The 18263-nt window shown below is 40.0% G+C and overlaps 1 protein-coding gene across 4 annotated transcripts in view; it reads left to right on the plus strand.

Moving 5' to 3' along the window:
• The window catches only part of tafa5a (TAFA chemokine like family member 5a), an 816691-nt gene that overhangs the window by 752823 nt on the left and 45605 nt on the right, over window positions 1-18263 (plus strand). For all 4 annotated transcript variants that reach the window (XM_061914483.1, XM_061914482.1, XM_061914484.1 and 1 more), the window contains one exon: window positions 6289-6416. In XM_061914483.1, the coding sequence (XP_061770467.1) occupies window positions 6289-6416 (128 nt within the window). The remainder of the gene's footprint in view (window positions 1-6288; window positions 6417-18263) is intronic.

The raw sequence follows: 18263 nt of genomic DNA on the forward strand, positions 1-18263 counted from the left end.
TACCTGATTCTGATGACTTGCATTGATTGGAATCAGACAGTAATGATGATAACGCCCACATTTTCAAATGGAGGAGAAAAAAAAGTTGTCCTTTCTGTACAATACCACATGAAAGTGGTTGGTTTTTGGCATCTAATTCCTCCAGCTTCCATACACTTTACAAGAAAAACATTGGCGGCAAATTCCGTAGCTTGCTTGATTGACATTCACGGCACCCGAGGGTCTTGTGAGATGACGCTGGCTGCTGCCAGTTCATTATTATGAAAAAATGACAGAGAGGAAGGCGAGAAACACTTTTTATTTCAACAGACTTTCGCGCCGTCCCTTCCGTCAAAACTCTAAAGGCCGACTGCACATTTCCTATCTTCACAATAAAAGCCCTGCTTCATGCTGCCTGCGCTAACAAAATAAGAGTCTCGGAACGCTGGCGTGCACAAGTGATGTGCACGCCAGCTTTCTGAGGGATCGCTTGTGCACGCCAGTTTTCCGAGACTCTGTATTTAGTTAGCGCAGGCAGCATGAAGCAGGGCTTTTATTGTGAAGATAGGAAATGTGCAGTCGGCCTTTAGAGTTTTGACGGAAGGTACGGCGCGAGAGTCTGTTGGAATAAAAAGTGTTTCCCGCCTTCCTCTCGGTCATATTTTAATAATAATGATCTTGCAGCAGCCAGCGTCATCTCACAAGACCCTCCGGTACCGTGAATGTCATTTAAGTGACGTCTTGGTGAAGATTGATGATCACTAATTTTTAGGTCTATTTTTTTTAAAAGCCTGGCTGGAGATCGACTGACACACCCCCCGCGGTCGACTGGTAGCCCGCGATCGACGTAATGGGCACCCCTGATCTACATGTATGACACGCTCAAGGTGCCCCCGCTGCACAATTTATAGATATGCAAGCAAATGTGTCCGCCTGCTGTTTACCACATAGGACGTACCGTGTGTGTGTTAATTAATGCACGACATTACGTCCAAACATAGGAGTCCTATTTTTTTTATCGTTGCAGTCATGCAGAATATCATTTCATCAACATTATTATTGCCTCTTTTTTGTCTTTATTATTTCAATAATTAGGGATTTTTTTTTTGACCTGAAGACTGTTGCGTCTGACCAGTCTTCCTCTCAGGGAATACAAGTCACTGGTCAATCCCAAAGTCTTTCAGATGACATATATGCAGAGTAAGAAGGACCATCAAGACAGAATAGGAATATAATTGTTTGGCCATATTTTAGTTTTTCCTTTGCGTTTGTCTTTGTTTCCTGTCAGCGCTCTTATTTTGTCCGTTTCCTGTTTGTCTCCCTGAGTGCTGTGTCTCCCCAGCTGTGGCTGATTGGCACCTGGCCACACCTGGTGTCAATCAGCCAGGTACTATTTAAAGCTGCCTTCCCCCTCCAGTCAGTGCTGAACTATTGTCACCACTACCTGTCAATGTCATTAATACAGGGGTCAGGAACCTTTTTGGCTGAGAGAGCCACCTCCAAGTCCGAGTCCATTTTTCTCACCCGGAAAAGGGGGGAATGCCATCTCCGGGTTGGGGAGGAGACCCTGCCCCAAGTGGAGGACTTCAAGTACCTAGGAGTCTTGTTCACGAGTGAGGGAAGAGTGGATCGTGAGATCGACAGGCGGATCGGTGCGGCGTCTTCAGTAATGCGGACGTTGTACCGATCCGTTGTGGTGAAGAAGGAGCTGAGCCGGAAGGCAAAGCTCTCAATTTACCGGTCGATCTACGTTCCCATCCTCACCTATGGTCATGAGCTTTGGGTCATGACCGAAAGGATAAGATCACGGGTACAAGCGGCCGAAATGAGTTTCCTCCGCCGGGTGGCGGGGCTCTCCCTTAGAGATAGGGTGAGAAGCTCTGCCATCCGGGAGGAACTCAAAGTAAAGCCGCTGCTCCTCCACATCGAGAGGAGCCAGATGAGGTGGTTCGGGCATCTGGTCAGGATGCCACCCGAACGCCTCCCTAGGGAGGTGTTTAGGGCACGTCCAACCGGTATGAGGCCACAGGGAAGACCCAGGACACGTTTGGAAGACTATGTCTCCCGACTGGCCTGGGAACGCCTCAGGATCCCCCGGGAAGAGCTAGACGAAGTGGCTGGGGAAAGGGAAGTCTGGGCTTCCCTGCTTAGGCTGCTGCCCCCGCGACCCGACCTCGGATAAGCGGAAGAAGATGGATGGATGGATGGATGGAGCCATGAAAGCCAAATATTTCAAAATGTATTTCCGTGAGAGCCATATCATATTTTTTAACACTGAATACAACTAAAAGTGTGCATTTTTAAGTAAGACCAACATTTTTTGAGTGTAATAAGTCTCTTATTCTTTTTTAATAACATTGTTATTCTGAAGCTAACCAATAGTAAATAAAATGTCATGTCTGTTGATCATGTTTTTGTTTGGCCATGTGCTGTTTGTCCTTTGGACTCTTTAAGTTCCTGTTTTTTTCCACTCCCTTGTCTGGTTTCCTTGGTTACTCATTTTGTCCACCTGTCTCTGGTGGACAAAATGCCCGCTCACCTGCTTCCCGAGCACTAATCAGAGGCAGTATTTAAGCTCGTCTTTGCCAGTCAGTCGCCCTGTGCTGACTTGTTTCATGCCTTGCCATAGTTTCGTGCTTCATGCCATGCCAAGTAAGTTTTGTTTGATTTATGTTCTTGGTCTGTTTATGCGTTAGCTTTGTTCCTTAGCCCAAGTTGTGCCTCCGCTGTGAGCGATTTTTGTTTGTATATTTTTTTAGTTCAAATTAAATCATGTTTTTACCTAAATGCCATGTCCCGAGTAGTCCGTCTGCCTTCCTGGGAGAACGACCCCGCAGCAAGCTGCAACCCCCCCCACCCCCCCATCGTGACATAAAATACTTCTTACCATTAATGCGATTTCTTGAACAGGTGCGGTAGAAAACGGATGGATGGATATAAATACATGAGAATGTTTTATATTTTGCACGTTATTTTTAGCACTGTGATTACCAGCGAAATTATTCATAACTATCGCGTTAAGCAATGTCAGCTAAGATTTATCTGAGAGCCAGATGCAGTCATCAAAAGAGCCACATCTGGCTCTAGAGCCATAGGTTCCCTACCCCTGCATTAATACTTCTCGTTGTCGCTGTGTCTACTTCTGTTCACTCTGCTCATGTCATAGTTCCTCCGTGTCACAGTAAGTGTTTTTGTTTCTAGTCCACAGTTAGCCTTTAAGCTAGTTTTTGTTCTCCGCCGTGGGCGCGCCTTTTGTTCGTTTGTTCTTGTTTTAGTGTTAAATTAAATCATGTTTACCTGCACAGTGCCTGCCGCCTTCTCTGCATCTTGGGGTTTGTCACAAACTCAACTTGACAATAATCAAGTTTTACTAAAGCTTTAGGAGACCAGTCCTATGGTGCGCTAATACCAGCATTTAGAAGAGGACTGAAAATCAAACGGGAAGAGACAACTTATTGAATACCAAAACAGCCCCCACCCTGCCCTGAAAAGAATACAGCCTCTTTGTTCTAATACTGATAAATATGCTGTACTCCCACATTCCATCCCTTCAAGGTAAAGCACAGAGTTTACTTGCGGACATAAGATACAAGCACGGGAAAATATTGGCTGCTTTAAACATTTTTTTATGTAGAGCTTCAGTCGTTCAACAGTCCGGGGTCTCCGCTGTCGTATTTTACGCTTCATAATGCGCAACACATTTTCAATGGGAGAAGGGTGTGGACTGCAGGCAGGCCAGGAAAGTACCAGCACTCTTTTACTACGAAGCCACGCTGTTGTAACACTTGTCTTGCTGAAATAAGCAGGGGCGTCCATGATAACGTATGTTGCTCCGAAACCTGTATGTACCTTTCAGCATTAATGGTGCCTTCACAGATGTGTAAGTTACCCATGCCTTGGGCACTAATACACCCCCATACCATCACAGATGCTGGCTTTTCCACTTTGCGACTATAACATACCAAGTGGTTATTTTCCTCTTTAATCTGGAGGACACGACGTCCTCTGTTTCCAAATATAATTCAAAATGTGGACTCGTCAGACCACAGAACACCTTTTCACTTTGCATCAGTCCATCTTAGGTGAGCTCGGCGGCGTTTCAGGATATTGTTACGAATCCACGCTGTTGTAACACGTGCTGAATGTGGCTTGGCATTGTCTTGCTGAAATAAGCAGGGGCGTCCATGAAAAAGACGGCGCTTAGATGGCAGCATATGTTGTTCCAAAGCCTGTATGTACCTTTCAGCATTAATGGTGCCTTCACAGATGTGTAAGTTACCCATGCCTTGGGCACTAACGCACCCCCATACCATCACAGATGCTGGCTTTTGAACTTTGCGTCGATAACAGTCTGGATGGTTCGCTTCCCCTTTGGTCCGAATGACACGCTGTCGAATATTTCCAAAAACAATTTGAAATGTGGACTCGTCAGACCACGGAACACTTTTCAACTTTGCATCAGTCCATCTTAGACGATCTCAGGCCCAGAGAAGCCGGCAGCGTTTCTGGATGTTGTTGATAAATGGCTTTCGCTTTGCATAGTAGTGCTTTAACTTGCACTTAGAGATGGAGCGACGAACTGTATTTAGTGACAGTGGTTTTCTGAAGTGTTCCCGAGCCCATGTGGTGATATCCTTTAGAGATTGATGATTGATGTCTGTTTTTGACACAGTGCTTTTTTTATACCCAATCATGGCACCCACCTGTTCCCAATTAGCCTGCACAACTGTGGGATGTTCCAAATAAGTGTTTGATGAGTATTTCTCAACTTTATCAGTATCTATTGCCACTTTTCCCAACTTCTTTGTCACATGTTGCTGGCATCAAATTCGAAAGTTAATGATTATTTGCAAAAAAAATGTTTATCAGTTTGAACATCACCTATGTTGTCTTTGTAGCATATTTAACTGAATACGGGTTGAAAAGGATTTGCAAATCATTGTATTCCGTTTATATTTACATCCAACATAAATTCCCGACTCGTAGGGAAACGGGGTTTGTATTAAATACTGCTTGCAAAAATGTATTCAGTGGCTTGTCAGAGAGCAGGATCACATGACCCAGTGTCACCAATCCAAAATGTGGTAAGCTCTCGTGACGTTTGACTCCATTGCACCAATCAGAACGGAGCCTGGCAGTCACATGACGGCACTCAAACCACACACTGTAAAAAGGGAAACGACGTCATGTTTGCCGATGTTTATTTACAAACCATAAAATAAACAAGCAACGTTGGTCGGGTCCGCCTTTGGCCGCTGCCGCCGTGTCCCGAGTCCCGATCTTAGTCAGACCTACATAGAAGTTTTTGTTTCGTCACTCTACGACATTCCTAACAGAATTTACAAGCAGTTTTGTCAGTTTTTTTTCTTAGGGGGCGCTAGAACCCAATTTTCATTGTTGGGGTTTGTTTTTTATTGGATGGCAATTTTCACCATTCCTGATGTGTGTGTAAAATTTGGTGAGTTTTGAAGCATGTTAAGGGGGTCAAATTACAGATTGGAGTTTCTGGATGTTGTTGATAAATGGCTTTCGCTTGGCGTAGCATAGCTTTAACTTGGACTTTGAAGCATTTTAAGGGGTTCAAATATCAGTTCAAAGAGGCAAAAAAGGCATTTTTTGCCAAAATTTTGTTATAAAATAAATAATAATATTCATATCATGTCAGTAGAAATGTTCATAAGATTTCCACTCCCAACTGGAAGTTATAGATGTGTATTTTTAAGTGACTGTGCCAATCAGTGGCAAGTGAGGAAGTCAGTGCTCAGGCAAACAGGAAGTGGAAAACAAAAATAAGAGCGCTGGACAGGAAATATTACGGACAGTAAAAATAGAGTCCAAATGGTGGTTTGGATTTTGTTTATTTTCTTCACTGTGTTTGGTTTTGTTTCCTTTCCAGCGCTCTCGTTTTCAGCGCTACTTCCTGTTAGCCTCACCCCAGCGCTGTCGTACACACCTGTCCCTGATTGGCAAGCTGAGCATATTCGTTCCAGGTTGCCAAACGGGCGTCTTTATAAACCCGCCTGTGCTGATCGTTGTTTTTCTGTTGTAGCTGCATGATGCCGGTGCACTTCCGAGCTGCACTTTGTTTTTGGACATGGAAGTCATCAGCGGCAATATCGCTGATTTAGCAGATTGCTTTTTGCCGCTATAGGCAACATTGGTTGTGTAGCGGGATTAGAGTTTTCCCTCACACTTTTAAATGTTTCAAATATTCCTCCCAGTCTTTACATCCGTCCCGGTGCTTTTTTTTTTTGTCCGCCTCTGTGTGTGCGCCGTCGCCTCTAATCGTTCTCTCCGTCTCCTCTGCAGCTGGCATCGTTCGGAAAAAGCAGTGGTGCGAGATGGTGCCGTGTTTGGAGGATGAAGGCTGCGACCTGCTAGTCAATAAATCCGGCTGGACTTGTACGCAGCCCGGAGGGCGAGTCAAAACAACCACGGTGAGTCCAGGCTCTGGTCTCGATCGACCCTGCAGAATCCTTTCATAATGTTACGGAAATATTTTCCCTTTTTTGGGGCAGAACGGAACAGTTCTGCTGGAAGAAGAACAACAAAATGAGTGCACCCTGCTTGGTGTTTATGCACTCTCAAACAAACATATCACCCTAAATTCCGGACTTTTAACCTACACTTTGAATCCTGCGGCTTATAAATGGGCGCGGTTAATTATTATTATTTTTTTTCCCGTTCAGGGCAATTATGTTTTGTGTTCAAGCAGAGACACTGAAAAGGTGTGTAATTGTTTGTGCTGGGACGCCATCTTTTGGACCAGTTCACTCACTGCAGGTGCTACGGGGCGAACGTCGACAGTATTTCTTTCCGTTGAGTGCTTTAAACCGGAAGTACAAGTGCCATGAATTGATTAACGTGGACCCCGACTTAAACAAGTTGAAAAACTTATTCGGGTGTTACCATTTAGTGGTCAATTGTACGGAATATGTACTGTACTGTGCAAACTACTAATAAAAGTATCAATCAATCAATCAATCAATCAACCATTTCATTTGCTGTTTGTCCATAGCGTTTCTACTCGTATCGATTGTTAATTTGTCACTCTAAGCAACATTTGTAAGTTTTACAATATAACTAAAACAATTTTTGTGATGTCTGTGGGAGTGTTTTCATGCATGTTTGGTTGGTGTTCATGCATGTGCTATCGTCATGTAAGCAAGCTAGCATTTTTGAATATGCTAACACGATTCCTGGGGCCAACGATTCGATTCAGAATCAATTTTTGATTCAAAACAATTTTCGATTCAATGTTTATTCAATAAATGTTTATTTATATAGCCCTAAATCACAAGTGTCTCAAAGGGCTGCACAAGCCACGATGACATAAAATCATTCAAAAATCATGATTTTGACATTCCAAATCATGATTTTTGAATAAACTCTTTGACAGGTGCACGAGGAACGACCCGAGCTGTCCGTTCGTGTCTACGGTAAGAGCCGACTTATTACCACAATTTCCTCACCGAAACCTGCCGGTTGACATGTGGTAGGGAACCATGTTGGCTTGACCGCTCTGTTCCATAGTAAAGCTTCACCGTCATCTTTCGGGAATGTAAACAAGGAAACACCGGCTGTGTTTGTGTTGCTAAACCTACAGCGTTCTTCTTTGACGTCTCCATTATTAATTGAACAAATTGCAAAAGATTCAGCAACACAGATTACCATAATACTGTGGAATTATGCGATGAAAAGAGACGACTTATAGCTGTGAACGGTGCTGGATCAAAATGTCATCATACCGCGATGTTTTAGCATGATACTTTGGGGGCGGCCGGTGGGAGGAGGCAAGAGAGTCCGCAGCTGCGTCTTTGACAGGTGCAGGAAGAACGACGCAAGCTCTCTGCTCATGTCTACAGTAAGAGCCGACTTATTACCACCATTTTCTCACCGAAACCTGCCGGTTGACCTGTGGTAGGCAACCATGTTGGCTTGACCGCTCTGTTCAATAGTAAAGCTTCACCGTCATCTTTCGGGAATGTAAACAAGGAAACACCGGCGGTGTTTGTGTTGTTAAAGCCGGCCGCAATACACCGCTTCCCACCTACGTCTTTCTTCTTTGACGTCTCCATTATTAATTGAACAAACTGCAAAAGATTCAGCAACACAGATGTCCAGAATACTGTGTAATTATGGGTTTCAGTAGGACTTTAAGACAGCCTTGGAATAAAACGATCCGGGAGGTCACACCCCTCCTAAAATTATAAAATGACACATTCTATCCTTACAATTTAGTCCCTTTTTGCCACTGATGTCACTTCAGTCCCATTTTGCCACTGACACCACCGAGTTGGGATACATCCGAGCCCGTTCCAAGCTGTGAAAGCAGCTCATTAGCGCTATTTGAGCAGTCAACAAGTCACCAGGCAGTGTAGTAGTTAACGTAGCCACCTCTCAGCGTGCAGTGTGCGTCTGCTCCTCTGTGCAGGACACACACCAAAAGTAATGATCACGTGCCAACAATTAGAGCAAGGTCCAACAGCAACTTAGCTCCGACATCTCATTTCATCTCTGCGTGGCGTCGCCAAACGCTCCAATTATCTTCATCTATCTTTCATTTGCTGCTGTGCAGGGAGCACATATTTTTATTTATTTTTATTTTTTTCGGTTCAGTGTTGAAATGATGCGGCGACCCGCTGTGGCTGAAAATGATTTAGATGGAAAAATGATTGTTTGCGCCGAGACGCGGGGCACCATTCGAAATGAAAGAAAGTTAATTGTGTGAGGATTTGGTACATCTCTACACGTGCATAGTGTGACGCGCGCGGGCTTGATTAGATGCATTATATGGAAAAGATGGCACTTTTGCACCACCGTATGAATAGAAAACGGCTGTAAAGGTTTGTAAATGTGATCGTTTTTTTTCTGCAAGGTCTGAAAACATTGTAAAACAACAACCTGACCTGCAGAAAGTACTAAAAAATGTCAAATGATCAATCTGACCTGCAGAAGGGGACTGAGAACCTTGTAAAATGATTGCTGTGACCTGCAGAAATGAGGAAAAGTGTCAACTCTGACCAGCATAAAGTACTACAAATGTTATAGAATTATCACTCGGGCCTGCAAAAACACTGAAAACATGAATAAAAACATATTAAAATGATCACTTTCACTTGCAGGACTAAACACATTATAAAATTATCACTATGACCTGCAAAAAGGACTATAAATGTTATAAAATAATCACTCTGACCTGCAAAAAGGACTATTAATGTTATAAAATAATCACTCTGACCTGCAAAAAGGACTATTAATGTTATAAAATAATCACTCAGACCTGCAAAACAACTATTGATGTTATAAAATAATCACTCAGACCTGCAAGAAGGACCATAAATATTATTAAATAGTCACTCTGACCTGCAAAAAGGAGTGTTGATTTGATAAAATAATGACTCAGACCTGCAAAAGGAGTGTTGATCTTATAAAAAAAACACTCCGACCTGCAAAAAGGAGAATTGATTTGATAAAATAATGACTCAGACCTGCAAAAGGAGTGTTGATCTTATAAAAAAAACACTCCGACCTGCAAAAAGGAAAATTGATTTGATAAAATAATGACTCAGACCTGCAAAAAGAACTATTGATGTTATAAAATAAGGACTCAAACTTGCAAAAATGACTATAAATGTTATAAATAATTACTCAGACTTGCAAAAAGAACTATTGATGTTATAAAATAATCACCCTGACTTGCAAAAAGGACTATAAATGTTGTCAAATAGTCACTCTGACCTGCAAAAAGGAGATTCGATTTGATAAAATAATCACTCTGACCTGCAAACAGAACTATTGTTGTTATAAAATAATCACTCTGACCTGCAAAAAGGACTATTAATGTTATAAAATAATCACTCTGACCTGCAAAAGGGACTATTAATGTTATAAAATAATCACTCAGACCTGCAAAACAACTATTGATGTTATAAAATAATCACTCAGACCTGCAAGAAGGACCATAAATATTATTAAATAATGACTCTGACCTGCAAAAAGGAGTGTTGATCTTATGAAAAATCACTCCGACCTGCAAAAAGGAGAATTGATTTGATAAAATAATGACTCAGACCTGCAAAAGGAGTGTTGATCTTATAAAAAAAACACTCCGACCTGCAAAAAGGAGAATTGATTTGATAAAATAATGACTCAGACCTGCAAAAGGAGTGTTGATCTTATAAAAAAAACACTCCGACCTGCAAAAAGGAAAATTGATTTGATAAAATAATGACTCAGACCTGCAAAAAGAACTATTGATGTTATAAAATAAGGACTCAAACTTGCAAAAATGACTATAAATGTTATAAATAATGACTCAGACTTGCAAAAAGAACTATTGATGTTATAAAATAATCACCCTGACTTGCAAAAAGGACTATAAATGTTGTCAAATAGTCACTCTGACCTGCAAAAAGGAGATTCGATTTGATAAAATAATCACTCTGACCTGCAAACAGAACTATTGTTGTTATAAAATAATCACTCTGACCTGCAAAAAGGACTATAAATGTTATAAAATAATCACTCTGACCTGCAAAAAGGACTATACATGTTATCAAATAATGACTCAAACTAGCAAAAAGAACTATTGATGTTATAAAATAATCACGCTGACCTGCAAAAAGGACTATACATATTATCAAATTGTCACTCTGACCTGCAAAAAGGAGATTCGATTTGATAAAATAATCACTCTGACCTGCAAACAGAACTATTGTTGTTATAAAATAATCACTCTGACCTGCAAAAAGGACTATAAATGTTATAAAATAATCACTCTGACCTGCAAAAAGGACTATACATGTTATCAAATAATGACTCAGGCTTGCAAAAAGAACTATTGATGTTATAAAATAATCACTCTGACCTGCAAAAAGGACTATTGACCTTATGAAATAATCACACTGACCTGCAAAAAGGACTATAAATGTTATAAAATAATGACTCAAACTAGCAAAAAGAACTATTGATGTTATAAAATAATCACGCTGACCTGCAAAAAGGACTATACATATTATCAAATAGTCACTCTGACCTGCAAAAAGGAGATTCGATTTGATAAAATAATCACTCTGACCTGCAAACAGAACTATTGTTGTTATAAAATAATCACTCTGACCTGCAAACAGAACTATTGTTGTTATAAAATAATCACTCTGACCTGCAAAAAGGACTATACATGTTATCAAATAATGACTCAGACTTGCAAAAAGAACTATTGATGTTATAAAATAATCACACTGACCTGCAAAAAGGACTATAAATGTTATAAAATAATGACTCAAACTAGCAAAAAGAACTATTGATGTTATAAAATAATCACTTTGACCTGCAAAAAGGACTACAAATGTTATAAAATAATCACTCTGACCTGTAAAAAGGACTATACATGTTATCAAATAGTCACTCTGACCTGCAAAAAGGAGTATTGATCTTATAAAATATTCGCTCAGACCTGCAAAGAGGAGAATTGATTTTACAAAATAACGACTCAGACCTGCAAAAAGAAATATTGATGTTATAAAATAATCACTCTGAACTGCAAAAAGGACTATAAATGTTAAAAAATAATGACTCAGACTTGCAAAATGAACTAGTTGTGTTATAAAACAAGGACTCTGACCTGCAAAAAGGAGTATTGATCTTATAAAATAATCACACTGACCTGCAAAAAGGACTATAAATGTTATAAAATAATGACTCAAACTAGCAAAAAGAACTATTGATGTTATAAAATAATCACTCTGACCTGCAAAAAGGACTATACATATTATCAAATAGTCACTCTGACCTACAAAAATGAGTGTTGATCTTATAAAATATTCACTCAGACCTGCAAAAAGGAGAATTGATTTTAAATAATAATGACTCAGACCTGCAAAAAGAACTATTGATGTTATAAAATAATCACTCCGACCTGCAAAAAGGACTATAAATGTTATAAAATAATGACTCTGACTTGCAAAAAGAACTATTGATGTTATAAAATAATCACTCTGACCTGCAAAAAGGAGTATTGGTCGTATAAAATAATCACTCAGACCTGCAAAAAGGACTATAAATGTTATAAAATAATGACTCTGACTTGCAAAAAAGAACTATTGATGTTATAAAATAATCACTCTGACCTGCAAAAAGGAGTATTGATCTTATAAAATAATCACACTGACCTGCAAAAAGGACTATTATTGTTATAAAATAATGACTCAGACTTGCAAAAAGAAATATTGATGTTATAAAATAATCACTCTGAACTGCAAAAAGGACTATAAATGTTATAAAATAATGACTCATACTTGCAAAAAGAACTATTTATGTTATAAAATAAGGACTCTGACCTGCAAAAAGGAGTATTGATCTTATAAAATAATCACACTGACCTGCAAAAAGGACTATTATTGTTATAAAATAATGACTCAGACTTGCAAAAAGAAATATTGATGTTATAAAATAATCACTCTGAACTGCAAAAAGGAGTATTGATCTTATAAAATAATCACACTGACCTGCAAAAAGGACTATAAATGTTATAAAATAATCACTCAGACCCGCAAAAGAACTATTGATGTTGTAAAATAATCACTCAGACCTGCAAAAAGGACTATAAATATTATCAAATAGTCACTCTGACCTGCAAAATGGAGAATTGATTTGATGAAATAATCACTCTGACCTGCAAACAGAACTATTGATGTTATAAAATAATCACTCTGACCTGCAAAAAGGACTATAAATGTTATAAAATAATCACCTCGACCTGCAAAAAGGACTATAAATGTTGTAAAATAATCACTCTGACCTGCAAAAAGGACTATTAATGTTATAAAATAATCACTCAGACATACAAAAGAACTATCTATGTTGTAAAATAATCACTCAGACCTGCAAAAAGGACTATAAATGTTATCAAATAGTCACTCTGACCTGCAAAAAGGAGTGTTGATCTTATAAAATAATCACTCAGACCTGCAGAAGGGGACTGAGAACCTTGTAAAATGATTGCTGTGACCTGCAGAAATGAGGAAACGTGTCAACTCTGACCAGGATAAAGTACTAAAAATGTTATAGAATTATCACTCGGACCTGCAAAAACACTGAAAACATTGAATGAAAAAATATTAAAATGATCACTTTCACTTGCAAGACTAAACACATTATAAAATCATCACTCTGACCTGCAAAATGGAGTGTTGATCTTATAAAATAATCACTCTGACCTTTATAAAGAACTACAAATGTTATAAAATAATCACTCTGACCTGCAATAAGGACTATTAATGTTATAAAAGTATCACTCTGACCTGCAAAAAGACTCAAAACATTGTAAAATGATCGCTGTGACTTGCAAAATGGAAAGAATAAAAAAAACTCACTTGCAGGACTGAAACATTGACCTGCTAAAAGGACTAAAAAGGTTGTAAAATCATCACTGTGACCTGCTAAAATGACTAAAAATGTTGTAAAATGATCACAGTGACGTGTGAAAATGGTTAAAATGGTTATAAAATGATCAGTCTGACCTGCTAAAAGGACTAAAAAAGTTGTAAAATCATCACTGTGACCTGCTAAAATGACTAAAATTGTTGTAAAATGATCACACTGACCTGTTAAAAGGACTAAAAAGGTTGTAAAATGATCACACTGACCTGCTAAAATGACTAAAAAGGTTGTAAAATGATCACAGTGACCTGTAAAAAGGACTTAAAAGGTTGTAAAAAGATTACTCCGACCTGCTAAAATGACTAATAAGTTTTAAAATGATCACACTGAGCTGCTAAAAGGACTAAAAAGGTCGTAAATTGATCACACTGACCTGCTAAAATGACTTAAAAAAGGTTGTAAAATGATCACAGGGACCTGTAAAAAGGACCAAAAAGGTTGTAAAATGATCACACTGACCAGCTAAAAGGACTAAAAAGATTGTAAAATGATCATACTAACCTGCTAAAAGGACTAAAAATGTTGTAAAATGATCATTCTGACCTCCTAAAATGACTAAAAAGGTTGTAAAATGATCACAATGACCTGCTAAAACGACAAAGGTTGTAAAATGATCACACTGACCTGTAAAAAGGACTTAAAAGGTTGTAAAAACATTACCCTAACCTGCTAAAACGACTGATAAGGTTTAAAATGATCACACTGACCTGTTAAAAGGAATAAAAATGTTGTAAAATGATCACTCTGACCTGCTAAAAGGACTAAAAAGATTGTAAAATGATCACACTGACCTGCTAAAACGACTAATATGGTTGTAAAATGATCACGGTGACCTGTAAAAAGGACCCAAAATGTTGTAAAATGATCACACTGACCTGTTAAACGGACTAAAAAGGTTGTAAAATGATCACTCTGACCTGCTAAAAGGACTAAAAAGATTGTAAAATGATCACACTTACCTGCTAAAAGGACTGAAAAGGTTGTAAAATGATCACACTGACCTGCTAAAAGGACTAAAAAGGTTGTAAAATTATCACTCTGACCTGCTAAAATGATTTAAGAGGTTGTAAAAATGTTTTCGGTGAGCTGTGAAAAAGATTAAAAAGGTTGTAAAATGATCACACTGACCTGCTAAAATGACTAAAAAGGTTGTAAAAATGTTTTCGGTGACCTGTGAAAAGGACTAAAAAGGTTGTAAAATGATCACACTGACCTGCTAAAAGGACTAAAAAGGTTGTAAAATGATCACTCTGACCTGTAAATGGACTAAAAAGGTTGTAAAATGATCACACTGACCTGCTAAAAGGAATAAAAAGGTTGTAAAATGATCACTCTGACCTGTTAAACGGACTAAAAAGGTTGTAAAATGATCACTCTAACCTGCTAAAAGGACTAAAAAGATTGTAAAATGATCACACTGACCTGCTAAAAGGACTGAAAAGGTTGTAAAATGATCACACTGATCTGCTAAAAGGACTAAAAAGGTTGTAAAATGATCACTCTGACCTGCTAAAACGACTAATATGGTTGTAAAATGATCACGGTGACCTGGTAAAAGGACTAAAAATGTTGTAAAATGATCACACTGACCTGCTAAAATGATTTAAGAGGTTGTAAAAATGTTTTGGGTGACCTGTGAAAAGGACTAAAAAGGTTGTAAAATGATCACACTGACCAGCTAAAAGGACTAAAAAGTTCATAAAATGATCATTCTGACCTGTTAAATGGACTAAAAAAGTTGTAAAATGATCACTCTGACCTGCTAAAAGGACTAAAAAGTTTGTAAAATGATCACTCTGACCTGCTCAAAGGACAACAATGTAAAATGATCACACTGGCCTGCTAAAAGGACTAAAAAGGTTGTAAAATGATCACTCTGACCTGCTAAAATGACTAAAAAGGTTGTAAAAATGTTTTCGGTGACCTGTGAAAAGGACTAAAAAGGTTGTAAAATGATCACACTGACCTGCTAAAAGGACTAAAAAGGTTGTAAAATGATCACTCTGACCTGTAAACGGACTAAAAAGGTTGTAAAATGATCACACTGACCTGCTAAAATGACTAAAAAGGTTGTAAAAATGTTTTCGGTGACCTGTGTAAAGGACTAAAAAGGTTGTAAAATGATCACAGTGACCTGCTTAAAGGACAAAAATGTAAAAGTGACCTGTGGAAAGGACTAGAATGTAAATAATGGCCCTCACCTGCAGAAAAGACAAAAACTGCCCCCACTTCCAACATGAGAGTTGTGTTATCACATTGCGGCTCATTAATAAACACAAAGCCCCTGAAATCCACTCCAGCCTCTCTTTGTTGACCACTCCTCTAAAATGTCCAATCTTCATTTGTTTCCTCGGCGTCGGGGAGTGATCCCAAATTGTTGATGGAGGACACCTTCCATTCATTCTCCAGCGGACCTTACTTGAACCACGGCCACTGGTCCCAAAACATGAGCGGTGGCTCGCACACACGACCCCGTCTGCCCCGTCTGGGAATGTCAGCGGGGGCGAAGGCCGAGACCCGCCGGGGCTTCATTAAAGCGTCCGTCATCATTTAGTCATCAGCTGACTCACGTGTTTATGCCTCGCCCGTGAAAGACGAGGCGCACGCCGCTTAGCGCTCGGTCGGAGACATGCCAGTAATACCTGCTGGCGCTGTGTTGCCCCCACAATGTCGTTTGTTACCCGGGCAGGTTAGCCAGGCCGCACACACGCGCTCCCAAGCAACTTGTCGCTGCATCCATTTATTACGTTTGACAGCTCAAAGAGCTGTTTTTTGCGGCGGCGTGCGGCACATTCAGCCTGCATATTCATAAGTGTGCACTTTGCTGCAAAGGGGGGAGCGTCTTGGTTTTGCCCTACTTGTACATTTCGTATCCCGCTTTAATACGTCAGTCATGGGCTCGGGATGACAGGCGTTTGTGCTTTAAGCCCGGCGACAGCTCGTCAAACGGCCAAGCGTGCATGTTTAAACAGCCTTCGCCGTCACGTGTTGGCAGCCAGCAGTCATGGGTCACTCTTTTCCTCTAAAATGTGACGGATGCTTCAATAGTGGCGGGTCGTCTACAGTGCAACCTCGACTGAAGTCCATATTTTAGCCAGTACACGTTGAACAAGTGCTATACTAGGGGTGTAATGGTACACAAAAATTTCGGTTCGGTACGTACCTCTGTTTGGAGGTCACGGTTCGGTTACTTTTCGGTACAGTAAGAAAACAACAAAATATACATCGTTTGGTTATTTATTGGGCTTCACGGTGGCAGAGGGGTTAGTGCGTCTGCCTCACAATACGAAGTTCCTGCAGTCCTGGGTTCAAATCCAGGCTCGGGATCTTTCTGTGTGGAGTTTGCATGTTCTCCCCGTGAATGCGTGGGTTCCCTTCGGGTACTCCGGCTTCCTCCCACTTCCAAAGACATGCACCTGGGGATAGGTTGATTGGCAACACTAAATTGGCCCTAGTGTGTGAACGTGAGTGTGAATGTTGTCTATCTGTGTTGGCCCTGCGATGAGGTGGCGACTTGTCCAGGGTGTACCCTGCCTTCCGCCCGATTGTAGCTGAGATAGGCGCCAGCGCCCCCCGTGACCCCGAAAGGGAATAAGCGGTAGAAAATGGATGGATGGAGGGTTATTTATTGGCTAACTTGGTAGTAAGAGGATATATGGGATTATTGTTCCTCCACCATAGAAGTGGGTCAAAATCTAGGTTTAATGCAATACAGCAACCCCCCGCGACCCTGAATTGATTAACGTGGACCCCGACTTAAACAAGTTGAAAAACGTATTCGGGTGTTACCATTTAGTGGTCAATTGTACGGAATATGTACTGTACTGTGCAATCTACTAATAAAAGTATCAATCAATCAAACCTAAACGGGACAGGCGGTAGAAAATGGATGGATGGATGGACAGTCTTAAATGTGCTGCTATAAAAACATTTGTTATTGCTTTAGTGAAGTGAAGTGAATTATGTTTATATAGCGCTTTTCTCTAGTGACTCAAAGCGCTTAACATAATGAAACCCAATATCTAAGTTACATTTAAACCAGTGTGGGTGTCACTGGGAGCACGTGGGTAAAGTGTCTTGCCCAAGGACACAACAGCAGTGACTAGGATGGCAGAATCAGGAATCGAACCTGCAACCCTCAAGTTGCTGGCACGGCCACTCTACCAACCGAGCTATACTGCCCCTTGCCTGGCTGGCCGAGGAGAGGCTGCTTGAATGCGGTGTTTGCACCACGCTCCTCTTTCTCTTCCTTAAAGCGAGATTGACTTGGGGGTAGCGCCGCTTCAAAGGGGTTAGCATGTTTGACGTGTTGGCAGAAGCATACCCTGCTGCTGCTGAACAATGTCGGCAAACTTTCGTTCTCCATTGTTGTATCGCACCGCGAAGCCAAAGTGTTCCCAAAGGGGAGATGTTAACGAGGCAGGAGGGTCTTCCAGCTCTGGCTTTTGCATGTTGTCATAGCCTGGTCGCTGCTAGCCTGCCGTGTGTTTACACAAAGTGCGGTGCGCTACCTAATATGTCCGTGTGGAAACTCCTGAAAAACAGAACTGAACATGTTATAAAATGATTACTTAATCTGCAAAAATAATGAAAAAAAAAAAGTAAAAGTATTTCTTTGTCTGGAAAAAGAAACTTAAAATGTTATATAATGATTACTTAATCTGCAAAAATAATTAAAAGCAGTTTAAGAGTATCCCTTTGTCCTGAAAAACAGAACTGAACATGTTATAAAATGATTACTTAATCTGCAGAAATAATAATAAAATAAAAAATAAAAAGTAAAAGTATTACTTTGTCCGGAAAAAGAAACTTAAAATGTTATATAATGATTACTTAATCTG

Source organism: Nerophis ophidion, linkage group LG10, assembly GCF_033978795.1.
Source record: "Nerophis ophidion isolate RoL-2023_Sa linkage group LG10, RoL_Noph_v1.0, whole genome shotgun sequence".
In the NCBI taxonomy this organism is placed as follows: Eukaryota; Metazoa; Chordata; class Actinopteri; order Syngnathiformes; family Syngnathidae; genus Nerophis; species Nerophis ophidion.